Source organism: Molothrus aeneus, chromosome 3 (assembly GCF_037042795.1).
Source record: "Molothrus aeneus isolate 106 chromosome 3, BPBGC_Maene_1.0, whole genome shotgun sequence".
Taxonomy (NCBI): domain Eukaryota; kingdom Metazoa; phylum Chordata; class Aves; order Passeriformes; family Icteridae; genus Molothrus; species Molothrus aeneus.
The window spans coordinates 86,666,389-86,686,453 of NC_089648.1; the positions used below are offsets into that span (position 1 = coordinate 86,666,389).

Consider the following 20,065-nt stretch of genomic DNA (forward strand, 5'->3'; position numbering starts at 1 on the left):
TAAACTTTCTGTGTAAAGAGACTCTGTAATTCAGTGCCCTGAGCAAGGGACCAGCAAGTAGACATTGTCCAGCTGCTAGTTCAGCTCCTGAGTCACTCAATAGCCCTGAGCCAAGCTGGTCAGGATATAAAAAACGTGTGGTGCTTACATGAGGTTCTTAAATGGAAAAGAACAATAGAATCTGTTTTGCTTGTTGTTTTTTTTTTTTTAATTCAGAATTCCCTTGGAATGTGTGCCAGGGTATTTGGAAACTTGTGTTGGCTTTAAAATGCCTGAAGTACTGAGGTGCATCACCATTTTTTCTACGGTCCAATATGAGAAAAACATAAAAGCTGCCATACATTTGTGAAATTTGGATTTCAGAAATTACTGTTACCTATGCTACTTAGTATTGCTAACACCTGTAGAGAAATCAAAGATTTCCATTTAATTGTTGCTCAGTCTGGATTCAAGCTTTGTCCTTTATGCTAAGGCTAGCAGCTTGCTTATTAAAATAATTTGTATAATTTCTTGCTTAAAAGGAACAGTCAACACCTTTGCCTTGCCTCTGGCCTGTTCAGAGTCTAGTTCCTGAGTCCTTAAAATAACTGTTAGAGCCAGAAGTCCTATCTAAAACTGACTGAAACAAAGGATTGGGAAGAGAAAGAAGACTCATCAAATGGACCTTCTGAGGATATATAAAAGTGGCATTCTCTTTTAGCTAGGACCGCTTTCAGCTCTGGTAGTGTAGCCCATGTGAAAGGTGCACCATGCTGCTGCTGTACCTATCATTCAAGGCAGAAAAAGACATGTTAACTTTACAGTACAGAGCAACTCCATGGAACACATGTTCAGAGTATGAATAAGAAAAAAATCATGGGGCATGACTGCTTCTGAAGACAACGTTCCTGCATCTTTGGGGATTGGCATCCTTCCTTGGCAACTGCAAGTTTTTTGACATCTTTTGAAGATACTTGTAGGATGTTTATTAATTTAGCCTCAGAATGCTCTATGAGGAACAGTGGATATGATGCAGAGGTAAGGAAACTAGGACTTTTAAATCCTGCCAAATTAAATACTTCTTTAATGTGAAAGGCCAAGATGAGTAGACATTTTTTCCACTCATTTTATTTCTGAAGGAATTAATTTCCCCTTTCATACAAGCACCGTGACCCCTGCATTTACATACTAAATTTATGCACTAAGTAAACAACTTTTAATTAATTCTACTTCCGCGAGGGTAAGAGATTGCTGAAGTTGCTAAAACAAATTTTCTGCCAGATTTAGTTTGCAAACTTTTTTTTTTTTGGCAAAAGAATTTGCCAGCTTGATTTTTTTTCCTCTTTTTAAATTTAATATCTGAGGTAGTGCTGCCCCTGCAGCTTGTTGCAGCTTAGTGGTAAACAAGAGCTTTGGATGCAGCTTCCTGTGTTTCCCGGGGCGGTGCACACTGTTGCTGTTGTGCCGTGAGGTGGCTTGCCACAGTGTGAAGCTTTTCTTTGTACTTCATAAACTAAGTATATTTATTTTCCCCTACAACTTAAATTTTGAGAACATTCCAGGAAAAATAGAGGAAATGGACCAAGCAATCGGTACACATTACATTTAGCCTGGCAAGCCTTCATCTCCTGATGTTTCTGCACTAGGAAGACATTCACAATAACACAGCTGAATGGGAATAAACAGAAAGGCCAGTTCTTGGGAGGGATTTTAATTATCTGAATCACAGAATCATGGCTTCCAAATGGGATCTGAGGCAGCCAATATGAACAGTTATATGATGAAGGATGATGCACTGAAACAAAGTGCCACTTGGAGGAGAGTGTACATTCCCAAAGCAGGAGTCATCATTTCAGTCCCTGCCCTGCTCTGAACATTTCTGTCCAGTCTAAGTTTGCTGGGGCAAGGTTGGTGGCCCCAGCCAGGGCCAAGCAGACATGCTTTGGGGGTTTTGGACATCCTGCCCTGCAGTATGTGCAAGTAATCTATTTGTTCTAGAACAGCTTTAATAAGGAATAACAAATACCTCCCCAGAAACCCTGTAAAACTGGTAAACATGGATATGAATGCGGTGCCTCGGTGAGAGCAGAGAGGTAAACCCATGAGCTGAAGATGTGTATCTCCACCAAAGTTTGATGTTGCATCACCTGCTGTCTTCAGGGAGCAAAAAGGAGCAATCCTTGCTCATATTTTTAAGAGGATACTGTAGGGGTTTCTTACTTCAAGGAGCGTTCAGGCAGCTTGTAGTACTTCACACTTGAGTTTATTAACCTGGGATGGCCAGTTAAGATATTTTATAGGGGCATTATATTTTATTGGCTCTCAGTTGCATATTTCTAGGAAAAAAGCCTACAATTTTTTTTTCTCCTTTTTCCCTAGAACCCATTTTAGGTTGCCTCCTGACTCAAACAGTGTTCACATGAAGAGCTGACTTTTGCTTTCAAGACAACTTGAGGAGCAGGCATCTCAGGGTTGGGGAATAGGATTCAGTGGCTTAGTGTAGAATAAAATACACATATGTCTTCATATAAAGGAAAATTGACAAATGTGTATGAAAGTAATACGGTTATTATCTGTAATAATAGGTTATTATTACAGTTATCATTAAGAGTATATCTATCAGGGGCTTTAGGGGTTTTTTACTAGCTGATTTATCCAAATGGGTATGACCTTCCCACACCTCACTGATTTTTTTGGGGAGTAGAGGGGATACCCAAGGAAAATATTGCTCCTATTTTACAAATTTCATTAAGACCTTTGAGGTTCAGAGTACTTTTCACAACTTCTGTACTTTGAATCAATGCAAAGGTCTTCAATTTCTTTTGGACAATTTGGCATCTGCCTTAAATGACAAACATGAATATGGTGGGTTAGATCTCTTCTCCCTGTAAATTTAATCATAAAAATATTTAGAAAGAAAATACTGAGTACCCTTACACTTGGCTTGAGTACACATATTAGTAATTGACAGTGTCTAGACAGATGGTGATCTGGCAAGTAAGGTCTGAGAAAAATAAACTTACAGATATTAAAGTCAGCCACATTTCCCAGTGGTAATAGAGGGAGAAGACTGTGGGGGGCTAACACAGTTGCCAGCAACTTTGTTTGAAACTTACTCCCTCTTTAAAAAGTGTGCCTTTTTAAACATTTCACGTAACAGCTCACCAAAGACTGTAGAACCTGAAAAACTACCACAAAAAGTAGTCTAATGACAAGATGAATATTTGTCTGGGTGTGTGCAACACAGCGAATCAAGTTTTTCTTCTTTCTTCTTGAAGGACTCAGAGTCTTTTATGAAACCATAATCATATACTCTATTGTCAGCATGTCATTACTAATGTCCACAGGAATTTTAAAAAATAACAATGAGACACACTGTTATCAACTGGTGATCACCGTGCTGCAGCACAGCAGCATTCCTGATCCTCTTGTCTTAAAATTGCAGTTCAGCTTCTAATCAAGCTCTTGCTATAGAAAAATTGTAACCTAAACCAAGTTTAAACTTATGGCACCTGAACAGAGAAGAGGTTACGCCAGGTTTCCAGGAAGCCTAAGTTAAAGTTTCCCAAAAGACCCAACAGAACCAGCCACTCTGCCCCCAGCCTGTGACCCCAGTGCAGGACCCAGCACTTGGCCTTGTTGAGCCTCAGATGGCCTTGGGCCATCAATTCAGCCTGTCCAGATGCCTCTGTAGAGCCTTTTTTACAGTTCTCTAACAAAACTAATGTTAACCTGTCATCTTGTCATGCCTGACAGATTCCACCAAAAGCTTTTGAACTTGCTGACCAATTTTGAAATAAATTTGACAAATGGACCAAAAATTCAATTGAACCAAATTCCAATGATGAAAGTAGGCAATGGGGGAAAGAGACATATTTCTGATATCTGCATGGGAAGAAAGCCTGTTATACAACATCTATTTTCAGGTTTTATTTCCATAATCATAAATGATCTTTATAATAATTTAATACAGTTTCATTACTAGAACCCAAAGAATTCATAAGGGAGAGTCTGGCAGAGGAAGCCAAGCCCAGCTTCACAATTTCTGCCATGTAAGACCAAGATTTTAGTCAAGTAGGTAAAATTTTGCATGGGCTTCTACAAGTGAAATTAAACTTTGAGAATAAGTGTAGAAAACCATAAATCCACTCTGTGCAATGACAGGAGAGAGGGAGAAGGCTGTCTGGAGTTCAGGACATTGGGTTTCCAGAATGAAGGAGTGATCCAGATTGGAGAAGAGTAGCTGTATCTTGTTTGAGGGGATGTGGGTGGCCAAGAAAAACCCACTGACAAGAAAAAAAGATCTGCTTAGAAAAACTTAACACTTCTTTCTGAATTATGAGATTTATTTCTCTTATATAATAGGGCTCTCACGAGACCAACTTTTTAAAAACACTGAAGCACTCCCTTGGTGGGCATCTAGAAAGGACCTTCTGAGAAAGCATTAGTTTTACAGAAAAGAGCAAACCAGACCTTTTTTGTGGGGTCAGGCAAGATCTGCTGTGTGGAGAGTCTGCAACCTCACCAAGCTGCCAAGGCCACCCCAGCCTTCTGTCTCTCTTCATAAGAACAAATAGATTGGACAACCCTTGGAAACAAAATACTTAAGCCACATCACTGATGACACAATTGCCAAAAGATGTGAAGTTTAAATCTGATTTGTAGAAGTGAAAAAAACTTATCTGAGACATGCCCCCCCAAGATAGTTCAGCTTCCTCACTTACTAACTGGAAACAGCAGAAATGAGCTCAGAGTGAAAAGCTGGCCAAAGACCTTCCTCACTTGTCCTGTCCCCTAAGACATCATCTATGCTGTACAGGAGATCATCTCACATTGCTCACAGAAATCAAATAATACAACAAGGAGAGCAAGCATGCTTGTGGCAACCACATTGCTGATGCTGCTGTCTTCAGGGCCACAAAGGCTGTGTCCTGCTGCCCCAGGGTGTTTCATATGCCACATTTCAGATAACTTCCTGCATATGCCACACTGCACATGGCTGATTAAAACAGAAACATCTGGAGACTGCAGCTCTCTGGTATGAGAAGAGCTATGGCTGATCCTAACTGTTACCAGAATCCCAACATAGCAGAGGTTTCAGTCCACCTCACTGTCCACTTAACAATCCCATACTTCATCAGCTTGTCTCTGAGGATGTTTTGGAAGACTGTGCTGAAAGACAGGCTAATGACAAGATAAAAAATACCCACTGCTTTCTCCTCAATCCACCAAGCCAGTCCTCTCACTGTAGACTGCTCTGAGGTTGGTTAAGCACAGTTTCCCTTTCATAAATGCAGGCTGACTGGCCTTAATCACTTTTTAGTCTTCTGTGTGTTTGCAAAGTTATGAAGAGGATTTTTTTCATTACCTTTGCACATTTCAAGGTGTAGCTGGGCAATGTGTAGTTTCCCAGATCCTCTTTCTTATTCTCCTTGAAGACAAAAGTTGCATTGCTTTCTTCCAGTCTTCAGACCCTCCCAATCACGATGACTTTTCAATGATTTTTGAGAGTGACCTCACAATAACACCTGCCAGCTTCCTCTGTGATCATGGGTGCATCCCATCAGGGCCCATGGACTCACATATGTTGGGTTTGTTTAAGTGTTCCCTAACCTGTTTCCCCTGCATTGATGGTGAGTCCTCCTGGTTCAGGAGATGAGCAATGTTGGGGAAGTTCACCTTGTGAAAGACAAAAACCCCTTAGTGTCTGGGGACTGCAGCAGCTCAGGGAGGAAGAGGATTTACACGGCATGGGGACCAAGGAGAGGCAGAGGAGGATGGGAAAATGATACAGTTCATTTAAAAAGAAAAATTAAGGAAGTCAGCTGGTGTCAGGGTAAAATAGATGCAATCAGTAATCAAAGCAGAGCATGAATAGCAATTGGAATTGCACATCTAAACACCCAAAGTTGAACCTGACTCCTGCAATCTATGCTGACTGATCCTGATTCAGTATAGAGCCTTTTCCCAGCCATGTCCCTGCTGAGATCCACCACAGGGGTCACTTCTACATATTGCTTGCAATGAAGTAAAACACTGACTTCTGAACCATAATTATTAAAAATCCCCAAATTACTACCCTGAGGGAAAACAGAGCAAAATTGCCAGGAATACCAGAAACACAGATTACTAAATATCCCAAAGACCACAAGGAAAGAAAAGCTCTCTACAATGAATGGAGATGTATCCCCTAAAGCTTCCTCAGCTGGAGTTTTCTCTACCACCAGAAGTTTGACAACCTTGTTTCATTTAAAAATATAGAAAATACATTTAGGACCATATTGTAGAAAATAGTCCATAGCCTCACCAATCTTCCCAGGGGCAGGAGCTTTGTACAAGGGGTTGAAAAGAAAAATATGTCTTTGCTCAGTCTGACCTGCAATTTTTTTCACATGCAAAGGTAGAGGTCCTGGGGAGAGGAAAGCCAGAAGAAACACAGTGTATGTTTCCAGGGCTGGAGAGATGTGGGTCAAATCCCTGTTCTGTTTTCTCATTTTCCCTTTGCTGGGACTGATACAAAAACATTACCCTTTCTCAATCTGATGTTCCCAGGATAAATGCACTAATAAATTCAGATGTGCAGTTGCTGCCTTGTAGGTAGTTCCTTGTTATAGTAGCCTCCTTGAGCCAGGTCTCATAACCTCTTGGAGGCCTATAACACACCCAAGATAGCTCAGCTACCCTTGGAGGCATAAAAACCAGCAGGATGGCTTCTTTTGCAGTGTTGGAAACAAAAAGGTTTAATAAAAGGCAAAATAACAGAGAAAAACTGAGCCAGGTGCAGGAGGTCCTTGCTCCTGGTATAACACCTTACAAAAGTAATTAGTTTCTTTGTTCTCTTCTAGTAAGTTGCCCAGGCAGGACTTTTTTGCTCCAGTCCAATTAGCTATCCTTAAGTTTGAGGTGAAGTCCTCTAGGCCTATGAGGTGGCTTTTTCACCGAATCAAGGAGAGAAACTTCTGAGCTTCTTTCCTTTTTGAGGGGACAAAGGGGGCACAGTCCTATAGTTCCTTATCATTATGTGTCTATTTCACCTTTAAATGCTGCATGAGTCAAAATCCTCCAAACATCGAAGTTAGGTTTCTGTAAAATACAGCCTGGCTAATGTAGGATTCTGAGGAACATTGTAATGCTCTGAGGGCCTCAAAAGAGTCCTTATATATAACAATACTTGCTTCAGAGCAAGCACAGAGGTTGCTCCCAAAGAATTAGCCTTAGATACTAAGCCCAGTGCTTTCAGAGCTAAGAGCTCAGGAATGTAGTATCATCATCCATGCCATGTATGGGGATTTGTGTTAGCTTTGCCAGTAGCTACAGCCATCAGAAACAGCAATAAGCCAGACTAAACCATTTTGCCTGTGTAATCATCTACACCCTGACCTCCTTGCATCTCTGCTGGCTTCCTAATCCTTTGCTGCACATGGGCCTTGCAGAAAACCATTTTCTGCAGGAGAGAACAAGGTCACAGGGTTACCTATGGGTGGATCCTCACAGATCAATTGGTGTTTCTTAATGAAGTTAATCTGAATAACCTGAGCATTCATCATATTTTCTTAAGTATAGGATCAGAGGATCATGCATCCAGTGCTCTTTCACCTCTGATTCTCCCACTCCACTATGCTCTCGTGAGACTCTGCCTAGACTGGAGTGCTGCATCGAGGTCTGGGGCTCCCAGCACAAGAAAGATGGACCTGTCCATCTTGGAATGAGGAAGCCATAAGTTGATCACAGGGCTCAAAACCTTTTTCTATGAAGACAGGCTCAGAGAGCTGAGGCTGTTCAGCCTGGAGGAGAAGAAGCACTGGGATGACATTATAGTACCTTCCAGTACCTAGAGGGGGCCTGGATGGGGCTCTAAGTAATCTGCTCTAGTGGAAGGTGTCCTGGCCCATTCCAGTGGGGTTTGGAGCTAAATGATCTTTAAGGTCCCTTCCAACCCAAACCATCCTATGATTCTACTATTCTTATCACTGCCCAGTTGGGCACAGTACCTTAGAACTGGTAAAAGAGGCTTAAAGCAATGATACATATATGTTTCTTTTCACATGTCCCAAACACATTGAAAAATTAATTTTTGTGAAGGTCAGAGATGGGATTGGTATCTTTGTAAACAGAACTAAATTTGGTGCTATATTGACCCATCGTGCTGAATGTACCTGAAGTGGAGGGAGTTGCTGCCAGCATAGAAGTTGCTTCAAGAGCTTGGAAATGACCCTGGGAGGTTATAAATCTGGAAAGACTTTCTGTGTCTAACCTAAGAAAAAATCATAAAGGTTTAGTTCCTCCTTTTTAAAAATTAAGAACCTGTCCTCCTTGAGCCTGAAATTTGTTTCTGTTGGAAACAGGCTGGGTGTGATGAACGCTGCATGAACACTGCATGAATTTTGGGTCACCCCAAACTGCAGGACAGTCCTGCTTGCGCAGGATTACAAACATGGAAGCTGCAAGGGGGCATGGCTCTTCTATGGCAGGGAGCTACTCAGGGGAGCTGAGATCACTGGAGTAGGTTTCATTTTGGAAACCTTTTGATTAAGACTCAAAGGCAAACCAACAAAAAGGCTCTTCCTTCTCAGGCAGGGAGAAAGGTTTGTAGTAATTATCTTTTAGGGAGGTTTGATTGTAATAGACCCTTAGGAAACCTGTGAAACTTAGTAACTGGATTCTACCCATCTTAAAAGACTTGAAGAAATGGCTGATTTGCAGGAAAGTCAGATGAGTGAAAAAATGCTGCCAGCTGGGATTAGAACAGAGAAGCCATGGAACAGGATTGGTTATCAAATCCCCTTTGCTGGAAGTTTCTAAAAACAGAGGAAGTGGTTGGTGAGTGTAAGGGGAACTGATAGAACTTCGGTGTGGAAACAATTACCAAGGAGCCTCCCAGCCACACATGTGAATGGCACTACTGCTCAGGGGTGATGCTGGCAGCACTGCAGTGGAGAGGCAAGGAATTCAGAGGATAGACAAGGTGAGACAGAGCCAGATGGCCATGGCAGGAGCCCTGCCCTGTGTGGTCCCTCACCTCTGTGACTGGACTGAGGAATCCCAGCTATGGCACACCAGCCCCAGCAGCCTTGCCTGTCCCTAATCCTGCTGCTCACCTCCTGAAGCACAAGTGTTCATGGCTCCTATTAATTTCTCTTTTTGTGTCTTAGAGGTTGTTACAAATGTTGATCAAAGTTTCCTTCTTTGAGTTAATGATCTGAAAAATCATAAAACATGTCAAGTTTGGGATTAGTGTGGGAGTAACTCAATGACTAAAAAAAAGTTTGGTGAGTTGACCTTCATGTATTATAGTACACTGTTATTTTGTGATCTACATTTAGATTTTTTTCCACTTAAATCACTGTGCATCCCGTTTCACAAATTCCAATAAACATTTTGAAACACTCTATAAATACAATTCATTCTTGTCTTGTAAATGTCTCTGAAATACACTCGTCACCAGGAAAGTGGTTTCCCTAGCAACTAATCTAAAAACTAGGGGGGAAAAAAAGCTAAGACTGAACCTATCTGATGAACATGTGATACATCCCATTCTGAGTTACTGTGAAGTTTTTATTGCCACTTGTTTTGTAATACTGTCCTCCCAGACAATGTGGCCCCATACATCATACATGACATCCCTCAGCTCTTTCTTGCAGAGGTGGCAGCAGGGCTGTGTGTCAGTGCCTGCCTCTGCAGGGGAGGTTGGTGGTCCCTGAAACCCAGTCCAGAGAGCAGCAGAGGCCAGTCATGCAGCAAAGCCATCAGATGTCAGTAATGGGAAAACATAAAGGAATCTTTGCCAAAGGTGTCTGAGCTATTAAGTTCAGGCAAGAAAATTCCTATTTGGCACTTTAGTTTTTTAAACAAATGTAGAGAACTGATAGGTCCTGCTGAAATACAGTTTTGGTAGTGGTCAGCAAAGGGGATGATGTATGGAATGGATGCTGAAGGGTTCTTTACAGTCTGCAATGAAAGAAATGAAAAGTGCCTAGAAAAAGCAGCAAGGCACCTTGAATATATACATACATGAAAGTGGGTTCAGCCCTGCAGACAAGAATTTAGGGCAGTTGGTATATTGGACACGATCTGCCAATGTGCATATGCAGCTCAGAAGCCCAAACGTATCCTGGGCTGCATCAAAAGAAATGTGGCCACAGGTGGAGGAGGAGGATTCTCCCCATCTACTCCATTCTCCTGAGATCCCATATGAAGTCCTCATCCAGCTTTATACAACACATGTCCAAGGCTGGTGCAGTGCAAGGACTTAGGTCTGAAGAGGGACTGCTTGAAGAAGCTGGAAGAATGCAGAGGGTTGCACATGATAGTTGTGGTCCTTGAGATCATCCATCCACACCTTCCACAGTCCCACAGGCTTGAACAAGCTGTGTATCGAGGAGGGTTGAAATACTACCAAACCAGAATGGCAGCAAGTCACTCTGTAAGAGGAGCTGATAGCTTTTATTAGATCCATGAAACAGTGGTGGGAAATAAGACTGTTAAATAAAAAGGAACAAAAACAAGCCTTCAGGTATGAAAGTCCCTTCTGGGCCTGAAAGAGGAGCTAAAGTGAGACCTGTTGTGGTAGCACTTTGACATCTGTGTTGCCACAGGAGTGGAGAATTGGACCCATTGCCAAAGGAGGGTTCAGCAGGGACATTTGAACCCAGTCACCATAATGGGTACAGGTTAAAAAACATGTCGTTGTTGCAGTAGTTGAGACAGACTTGGTGCCCTCCGCCAGCCCTGTGTCCTTCGCTTCCCCGTGGAGGCAGCGGGGGCTGTGGGTGAGGCCGTGCCCCCCTCGCCATGGGGCAGGGCCCTGCCTGAGGTGCGGCGGGGGGCGGCACACAGGGGCAGCCGCCGCCGTAGGCCAGCAGGGATTCCGTCCCACAGGGTCCATCTCCCAGAGGGCCCACGTCAGAGCTGAAGGGGCCATGGCCACCCTCTGCCATGGGCAGGACGTGCTGGGTGCTGAGGTGGGTGCACTGCTGGGGAGAAGGGGCTGTGCTGGGCACGGCAGGCACACTGCTCAGCCTCTGGGCTCTGGGGGTGCCCCTGAGGGACAGGCTTTGGCTCCAGGTGGGTGTCTCTCTGGAGGCCCCATCCTCCCCAGCTCTTCTCGGGAATGGAAGCTGCCCAGAGCAGCTGCTCAGCGTTGGCTCCTGGGAGCTTTTGCTTAAATGTCCCCTGAAATTAGCAGGTGGCATGTGAGCATCCGGGTTGGAAAGAAGCAAAGGCAAAGGCTCCTGTGTCGGCATTGCACCTGTCAGAGACTTGGGAAAGCAAAGCATGGGTTAGTAAAACAAGGTGTGGTGCAGCACCTCTCCTCTCTGAGCTGCTTACAAAGGCACTCAACTAACACGATGGTTGGGTTTGATGGCCTTAGATGTCTCTTCCAACCTTGACCATCCTGTGGTTCTGTGAACACAGGTAACAAAGCAGACGGCACAGCAGAGCCTCTCCCACCATAGCAGGTGTGCCCATGGGCTGTGGGGGCAAACTGAACAGCTCCCAGCTCTTGGCTCTGCTTTTGTTTCACCAGTTTTTGCCCAAAGCCTGTTTTACACTGAAAGCGTTGTTTAGACCTTTGGGTCCACTGCCAGCATATACTGAAGAAGGACCTACAAATGAAATTATGCTAATACATTTGACACCACAGATTTCTTTTTCTGTGCAGATTGGAAAAGCTAAGTATGATTTTTTTATCCTGATTGTTCTGAAGTGATCTTTTCACTACAAAAATATTCTTCAGCTTTACTAGAGTCTATTTCTAACTAATAAATTTTCCTATCTTTACAATTTTTTACCCCACAAACAGAAATTTCATTCAGCTAGGGATCAGCACACAAGAATTATTCTTCTGGGTCTTCTGTTCTGGATATTTCACAACTTCTTTAATTGCTCCAATTATTGGATTATAATTATGCAAACTTTAATTCCTTTCAGAACATTCATTTCTAATGAGTGCTTGGAGGTCTTTCTTCTTTATAATTTTGCTTTTTCATCCATTTAATTATAGTGGTTTTGCAGACTGCTGGAGCAGCAAAGTGCCTTTCAGTTGTTCTCCACTCACCACGAGAAAAAATTCCAACAATCTGGTGTAGGACCCAGCCTACCTGCAGCTACAGACCTGCCACAGATGCCATAGAGAGACCATCCTATAAATCACTTGCTCTATTTTGGGCTCATACCTTTTTCTGAAGTTCTTCTCCCTGATTTCTTGTGAGCACATTAAAACTGACTCTTTGCAGAATACGTTTTCCAGATTGAACACATTAAAACTGAATCTTTTCAGATTATATTTTTGCAAATTGAGCAACACAGGTTCTGTGTGACAAATCAGACTCCTGAGTTAGTTGTACTACAGCTAGTTTGGCAAAACATGAATATGATGGGTTATTCCCAAGGAAAACCTGCTGGAGAGCCATGAACTGGAAAACCTACAAGGATAAATGGTTTAGGTCTGACTGTACAGAGTCAGAACAGCTGAAAAGCAGGCTCTACTATTATACATTTGTGACATCTTTAGTCTGTTTCTAATCACACACAATTGAAAGTGAAAGCCTCAGGAAGATGTTTGAGGAAGGGAAAGATGAAGACATGTCTACAGGCAACTTGACCTAAGCAAGTAGGCTGACCAGTAGGCTCAACTATAAAAGAAAGAAAGCCACATGGCTCTGTCATATTTCCTAGGTGGAAACTATTTCAGTGTTCATGGAGACAGAACTAAACCAGTGATAGGAAAAGCATTGTTTTTGTATTTGTTAGACAATTAGACATATTAGCTGGTTTTTCTTATGCTTTTGTTCCCAGGCACTTGTGTCAAAAGGTTCTGGGTTTTAGTGTCCTCCTGAGTATTTCCAGTAGAAATAGCTGCAGCTTCTACATTCACATTCTATTCAAATGGGTTTAACTTCCTGTGTGCATATTTTATCTGCTTCTTGGGTTCCCAGATCCCCTTGTCCACTCAAGAAATCTGTCCCCACCCAGAGCAATCATCTCCTCTGTCTGTGGCTGAAAGGGCATGGATTACTATCTCTAATACCAGGCTGGGGGAATGTACCACCCCTAACATATCAAAAGACAAACTGCATGTGAATACTGGTGATGACAACTGAGTTTAACACAGCCTTTGCAGGAAAGTCACTGGGATTCCCTCCATCAGTCATGCAGCAGTCCCAAGGATCTCTGGAGATGCTTTCACAAATGTTTCCACACCCATCAGAGTAGATGTTCTAACATCAATGCTTCACAAAGTCCTTCAAAGCACTCTTCTGCCTTCAAACCAGGCAAACCAGGTACAGGTTATGCACCTTCCCCCTTTCTCGCTGAAACTCAAGGGGAACAAGCAGAGGTGGAGCATGCCTTCACCTTTCTCAGTAGTGCCAAGAAATAGGACAAGAGGCAATGGGCAGAAACTTATGCACAGGAAGCTCCACATGAATGGTGATGAAACTTAGCCTGCCCTGCAGCCCTGCTTTGTTTACCAGTGTAGATGCAATCTCCTGATGCCACCAGGTGCAAATTTCCTCTGGAGAGGAGCTGCTGGCAGTGGATGACAGCACTAAGGAGAGCAGGATGCTCAGGACAGCCCTGGTCCTTCTTGGCCTGATCATGGGCATGCAGAATGTGGAGGTGTAAAGCCTGCTCCCACCCAGACCCAAAGCCCAGATAGCCTCCACCACGCCTTGAACCACAGGTTGCTTGACCAAAATTTCATTGACCAATAGCAAGAGTTACCTCAATCTCCTGGATTCTTTTTAGTCTTAGAGAAGATGAAGAAAAAGCTGTCTTTGCTTTTTGGATTGATCTTCTTGCTTCTGCTTCTAGTTTTGTTTCTGGACGTGGGTGGTCGTGAGCTCCTTTGCACTTTAGAAAGTAATTATGGTACATTAAAGGTAGAAGCAATCTTGTTAATAATCTTAAGGGAACAGAATTTATACCACAGGCCAAAATCACATATTATGGCCTAATTTAATGCTCTGTATTTAACAGGATTTAGTTACTGTAAGCTCAAATAATAAGCATATCCCAGATGATGTGGGATGGGTAGGGTAGAAACCCTTTGAAATAATAAAATCAGTGTACCACATTTATTTGTAGAAGACAGTTCCCCCAACAGAGCCCCAGCTGAACTCCCTGCAGTCACTTTAATTCTTCTAACAGTTTAGACATATTACATATTTACCTGAACATTCATTTTCATTAGCTTCCACAGAGAATTAATTTTATTTAGCCTGCACATAAGTGAAAGAGTGGAAAGCAGGCAAGTGGTAATGTTACTAAACCGGGACTACAGCTTCCAGAAATAGTGCCCATTATTTAAACACTTGCATACACTGTGTTCCAGATATAAGTTACATATAATACATAGATGGCATTTTCCATAGACAGTCCCTTGGGTACAACCATTTCCTCTTCCAAGATTCCCTCATGATTATGCATAGTGCCTTGGATAAGGAGAAGACATAATATGGGATTTCTGACGATTTGCTGGTTCCTATGTACCTGAGGCAAAACACTTCAAAATCAACAAGTTTTCACAGAAGCCTAAATAAAAAATATGCTGTGCTGTAAAATCATAGTAGCATGGGCTAATTTAGGCTGGAAGGGCCCTCTAGCTCAACCTCCTGCACAGGCAGGACTAACTTCAGAGTTAGATCAGGGTGCTTAGGACCTTGTGAAAATTTTTTCTCCTTAAGTCATTTGATCTTGTCATATTCAATAACCCCTATATGTTGGAACAAAAAAATTTGCAAAATAAAACTTAAAACACCAGTCTTTAAAATTAACGTGCATAATGTTAAGTAATTTTATACCAACCTGGAAAAATATGAATTGGCCTTCATGCCTCCAGAAGTTGGTAACTGGGTAACCACCATGGCCTCGGCAGGAAAGGAGCTGGAGTGGTCCATTGCAGTTTGGACAGCATTTCCCTGGAGCAAGGGTAGGGGGAAGCATTTTCTATACAACACCAGTTAGATGAATCCCATGTGATACAATGGTTCATTGGTGGCAGATTGCCACTTCTGGTTTGGTGCTCAGAAATTACACTGAGAGAAACTATGTGAAAAACTTCCAAACATAAGCAAAAATCAATATAAACAAACTAATCATTGGAAGGGATTTTATTCTTTATTCTGTCCGTTATTAAATATAACCTTCAAAAATTATTTCTATTACAATATTATTACAATCTTATAATTTATTTTTAGTTTTTCTCTTGTCAGTGTTTGGAATGTCATATGTGTTTCTAGAGAACATTGTTCTGGCCTCAGTGAGCACCTGAATAATACCTTTCTTAGCTAAAATGTACTCAGATCCAGAAATCAGTATGTGCTAGCTCTACTGAGCAATCACATTGTTTGGAATGGTCTTGTTAAAAATGTGTGTGCAGCTCATGTTCTCTGTTTGCATTGTCTGGCTCCAGTGACGTGACTGTGGGGCCTATTTTCCAGTCATCACAGTTTATGAGCAACTTCTTTCCTGCAAGACTTGCCTCCTGGGCCAGTGCAATAATGAAGCCAACACTCTGGTGGGCAGGAACAGCAGGGCAGTGCAGGAACTGCCTGCACTGTGCAGCTTTCTCAGTACCCTCACTAATGGGCCTGAGAAGGCTGGGAAACAATCCCTAACCAGCAAAAATAGAGATTTAAAAATGTTTAGGGAAAAAAAAGAAAATAAGCAGATGACTGCGCTCCAACAATAAGAAGTGTAAAATGCATTGTTCCAAATCAAGAGTTGCATTGGAATATAAAGAATGGCAGAAGGAAGGCTGGGTAATCCAAAGGGTATCCTATACTTTGATTTCTCTGATGTGTTCACTTATGAGCTGCCATACAATGAACTGCCATGTTCGTACTCACTCTGTTGTTTTTGCCTGGCTTTATCACATATTGCTGGTCTCAGGTAGATCTTCCTCCCATCCAAGGTAGAGCAGTTGTTACCACAAACCACCACCCCAAGGCAGGACTTTTTCAAGATGCGAGAGTTGTGGTTGTTGGTGTTTCTCATTGCCCAGCTGCTGTGGTGCCTCTGAGCATTTTTATCCTCTGAGCTATAGATATGTTTTACATAGGAATCTGGCCATTCTTGAAACCAGTCTGTCTGTCTCACATGCTGTGAAAACAGAAAAGCAAGCCACATTTTAGGCTGGGGAAGACAAAAGCTTGTCCAGGAGCTGAGCAGAGTTGGACCCCTGCTGGGTTTCCTGTAGCCTAGGTGACTCCAGCACCCCAGCAGGTGATGCTGGTTGTCAGGAGGGAGCAGTAGAGATAAGGCAGGAAAAACATAGATCTTTGTGTCTCCCCGCAGGCCCCAGAGCATTGGGAAGGCCTGGCCAGGAGCTTGTTCTCATTCACCCAACCAACCAACCAACCAACCAACCAACCAAGCAACCAACCAAAAAGAATAAAAAACCCCAAAAAACCACCCAGAACAAACACCATGCCTCAAGGACAACAGAGTGAGGAGTAATAAAAATAAAACTGGGAAAAAAACTCCAAAGACCCAAATCAAATGTGATGTAATGTAATCAAACACCATCACAAATGTGATGTGATGTACACATCACATCAGTGTACATCAGTGGGTACAGTCAATATAGTAAAATGCAGAAAGCTGTAAAGCATCTACCATACCTGATGATGATTTTGAGGGAAAAGTTCTTGTAAGGGATACAAAAGCTTAGTAGAAATTTCCTTTGAATTGCTAATCCCAGAACTGAGAGCCATGACAGCAGTAAGAACATCAACCAAGAAGAGAAAAATTCCCATGCTCCCCTGGTAGCCACTGGATAGTGTAGGGAAGGGTGTCCATGATGCCTCTAGACTGAAGTGCAGGTGAAGATGACCTTGGGCTGAAGGGCAGGGAAGGGGATATTCTGGAACATGGAGGCTTTGAGCAAACAACGCTGTTATAGTCGGGAGGAGGCTGGGATCCAGTAAGAAGGCAGGGCTGGGAGCTGAAAGGCAGAGCTGGATGCTGAAGCACTGCAGCTGGAGGAATCTGGCAGAAATATGCAGAGCTGAGAGACAGGGAGGTGACATTGGTGTGCAGGGTGTGTGGGCTTTCACTGGAGAGCATGGTTGAAACTTTTAGCTAAGAGAACTAGAAAAGGACAGAGGGAGGGGAAGATCACTCTTGTGTCTCCCAGCAAACCTCTGCAAACATGAAGCAAGGCTTCCCTAGGTGCTCGTGAAAAGACTTGCCTCCATCTGAGCTCTGGAGCTGCAGCCCAATCTGCAACGAGACTGAACATCCACAGTAGAAAGGCAGTGGTGGGTGCTGTGCTCCCTTCTCAAAAAAACACTATCCAGGGCAAAAAGCAAATCCTGGACAGCTCTAATTAAGTGCCCACAGCAGGAGGTATCTTTTTTTCCTCTGCTTTCTCTGCACCTAATCCACCAGTGAAAACAATGCCTTTGCAGCGTTGCTATTTTTCATGCATCAACAGCTCTTTCAATAATACATTTAAGGAGAAATGCATGGAAATGTCAATATTTTCTCAATATTTTCTAGCAAAACTCCCCCATACCTCAAGGTGACAAAGAGAATAAAGGCAATGAGTCATAGATGGCTGAGAAAGCATTTAAGATCAGTGGTGGAGATGACTGGTCAGAACTAAATAAATTTCTATGACACAGGCACGTACCTGGGGAAGCTTGATGTCATTGATATCCCAACTCGTCATTTCTCCATGTTGGGAAGCAGAGTCCTCCTGCTCCATAACAGAATCATCTGCACCTTTCAGCATTTTTGAATTCCTTCCCAAAGTTAGCAAGAAAGTTGCTCCTGGCTGCTTTTGAAGTTGCCTGGCTGTCAGCAGTCTCAAGCAGTTTACAACCAGGAAGCTGTTTCCTGAAGCTAAATGATAGAGAGGCTGCTCATTAAAGATAAAAATCAGTGTTCTTCTGCCAGAAAAACTTGTTCCATTAAAAGTTTTGCAAGCCAGCAAGGCAGTGGAAAATATAGCTTAGAGATAGCCTGTGATGTTACAGAGACATCATTAGCAGCAAGCAAATCGTGCTTGTGGCATCTGATTTGCTTGCTCAATCTCCTCTCATGCCAGGTTTATAGCCACGTAACTCTGCTCACAGGCTCTTCATACATCTGATCCAACCCTGGCTCTGTTCTCCCAGAGCCAAACTGGCTGAATAGCTCAGCAGCTGTTGAGGGGTCTTTGAGTTGCTCCTTACCTGTTACGTATTTCTCACTCTGCATGTGACAAAGGTGGCAAAAGAGGGGTCTGCTCTACCACTTCAGAAGAAATGGTGCTCCACCATTTCAAATATTGCTGGTATCTCTGAGAGCTTACCAGTTGCACCAGGGAAGTATAGAAAAGGAGGTTGGGCTTATCTGCATTTTCCTATTTCAATGGCACACTGAAAAAAAAAACCCACCAAAGTATGTTTGTTAAAACCAACAGGTTTTCCCTGAAATTTTTAAAGTATGTGGCTGCCCTACTATGAATTTCAGTACCAGCCAAGCTTAATCAAATATTGTGTTGGTTCTGTCTGGGGCAGAGTTAATTTTCTTCACAGTGGCTGATATAGGGCAGTTTTGGATTTGTTCTGAACACAGGGTTGATAATGTAGAGATGTTTTTGAGTTTGATCCTCAGGGATCCCATGCATGAAAAACTTTGTTTCCTTTGCTAAGGAGAGAAAAGGTGAATCAGTTCGCTCTTTCTGGAAACTGCGAAGTTTCTGTGTTTTCAGGAAGGTCACTATATTTATGCCAATTAAGGAGTTATTAAAGACTACTGGGTAGTGAGAGAAGTAAAATCTACCTGATAGTCTAGTACACAGACTTTCAAAAGGATAATTTATTTCATTATTATTTCTGGCTCTGCATATATATATGACCCTCAGAAAGTGAATTGGCCTCTATGCCCTTAGTTTACTTATTTATAAAATACCTGTGATCTTACTTTCTCATGTTATATTATCACCTCTAAAGGAAGACTCTGTCTGTGGATTTTTGCAGAGCACTTGAGATGTTTGGCTGTGTGGTTCTCTGGCAGCATAGTCAGAGCACCATTGCCTCATGTTGTGGCTCAGATTGTGGGGGGAAAAGAAGCAAAACATCCTCCATGGGAACAGACTCCCACAGAGGGGGCCTGGTAGTCAGCATTAAATTCAGAGATCTGAACTGAGGGCACTGTACTTGGAGGGCAACCAACAGGTTCAAATGAGATGTTAGTACAGAGGAGAAGGGAACACAGTAATCAGAAATAAAAACCTCTGTAAGAAGCATTGGGTCTCCATGTATTTTCCTACTGTGCTACAATGAAAATGGAGATAGTAAGGTCAGGACAAACAAAATATGAGCTGCATTAGAAAACAGTTGAATTTGCTAAACAAATCACCCTTGACTACTGTGTGCTCTAAAACACGAATTGATTTGTTACACAATTCAAAATTATAGTCTCATTGCTTTTAAAATTACTTTTCTAAATGAGATGGCTTGGAAATTGATTTTTAATTTTCTTCATTAGAGAAAATTTAATATTTCTTCTTTATACTATATTAATAGGGCTAAAACAATAATGAAATATTACCTTAAAGATTAACAAAAGACACAGATAATTTCATCATAATGCACACAAAAAATGTTCAAGAGAATCATACATATTTAACTACTTGCAGGCAAAGCCTTCCACTACTTATTTCTCTAGACTCTTGTGCTACAGCATTGCTACTAGTGTTGCTGTGATATGTCATGGAAGATGAACACTAGGGAAGACAAAGTCAAAAACATAGGAAAGAAATAATATTTGAAGTTCTGCTATTTAATTCTTATTTCTATATAACATCTGAGATGGGTTACAATACATTTAGAAAGATATTTAAGCCATATATTCTCTAACTTAACTAGCAAGGATTTGGAAAATTTCCTCTATCTTCCTTACAAGTACTTGGTGCTGACCATTTAGGAAAAGGATTATGAATTTTTAAAACAAATGATGTGTATTACCAATTTACATGAGCCTATAGGTTAAATTAATTCAATATCATCTGTGAAATCTTATTTGGAAGGACAGTCTGGCAGACCATAAGCACAGATAGATTTCAGCAGTTCTTCAGCAACCATCTACAGCA

At 42.2% G+C, this 20,065-nt stretch overlaps 1 protein-coding gene across 1 annotated transcript; it reads right to left on the reverse strand.

Annotated features, from left to right (window-relative positions):
* Positions 1-10,525: 10,525 nt before the first annotated feature.
* Positions 10,526-17,719, reverse strand: GCM1 (glial cells missing transcription factor 1). Its single transcript, XM_066546143.1, has 6 exons — positions 17,618-17,719; positions 15,831-16,083; positions 14,788-14,900; positions 13,705-13,833; positions 10,991-11,237; positions 10,526-10,887 (listed from the first exon to the last, which is right to left on the reverse strand). The coding sequence occupies exons 1-6, from the start codon at positions 17,717-17,719 to the stop codon at positions 10,526-10,528; spliced, it is 1,206 nt and encodes a 401-aa protein (XP_066402240.1).
* Between the last annotated feature and the right edge of the window lie 2,346 nt (positions 17,720-20,065).

What these genes read in the sequence shown, in the direction of transcription:
- GCM1 (XM_066546143.1), bottom strand. Translation starts at nt 17,719, where the DNA reads ATGCTGAAAGGTGCAGATGATTCTGTTATGGAGCAGGAGGACTCTGCT. An exon ending in GCCAATTCATATTTTTCCAG is followed by an intron (nt 13,834 to 14,787) that starts GTTGGTATAAAA and finishes TACTTTCTAAAG; the next exon opens with TGCAAAGGAGCTCACGACCA. An exon ending in AAAGAATCCAGGAGATTGAG is followed by an intron (nt 11,238 to 13,704) that starts GTAACTCTTGCT and finishes TGCTTTCCCAAG; the next exon opens with TCTCTGACAGGTGCAATGCC.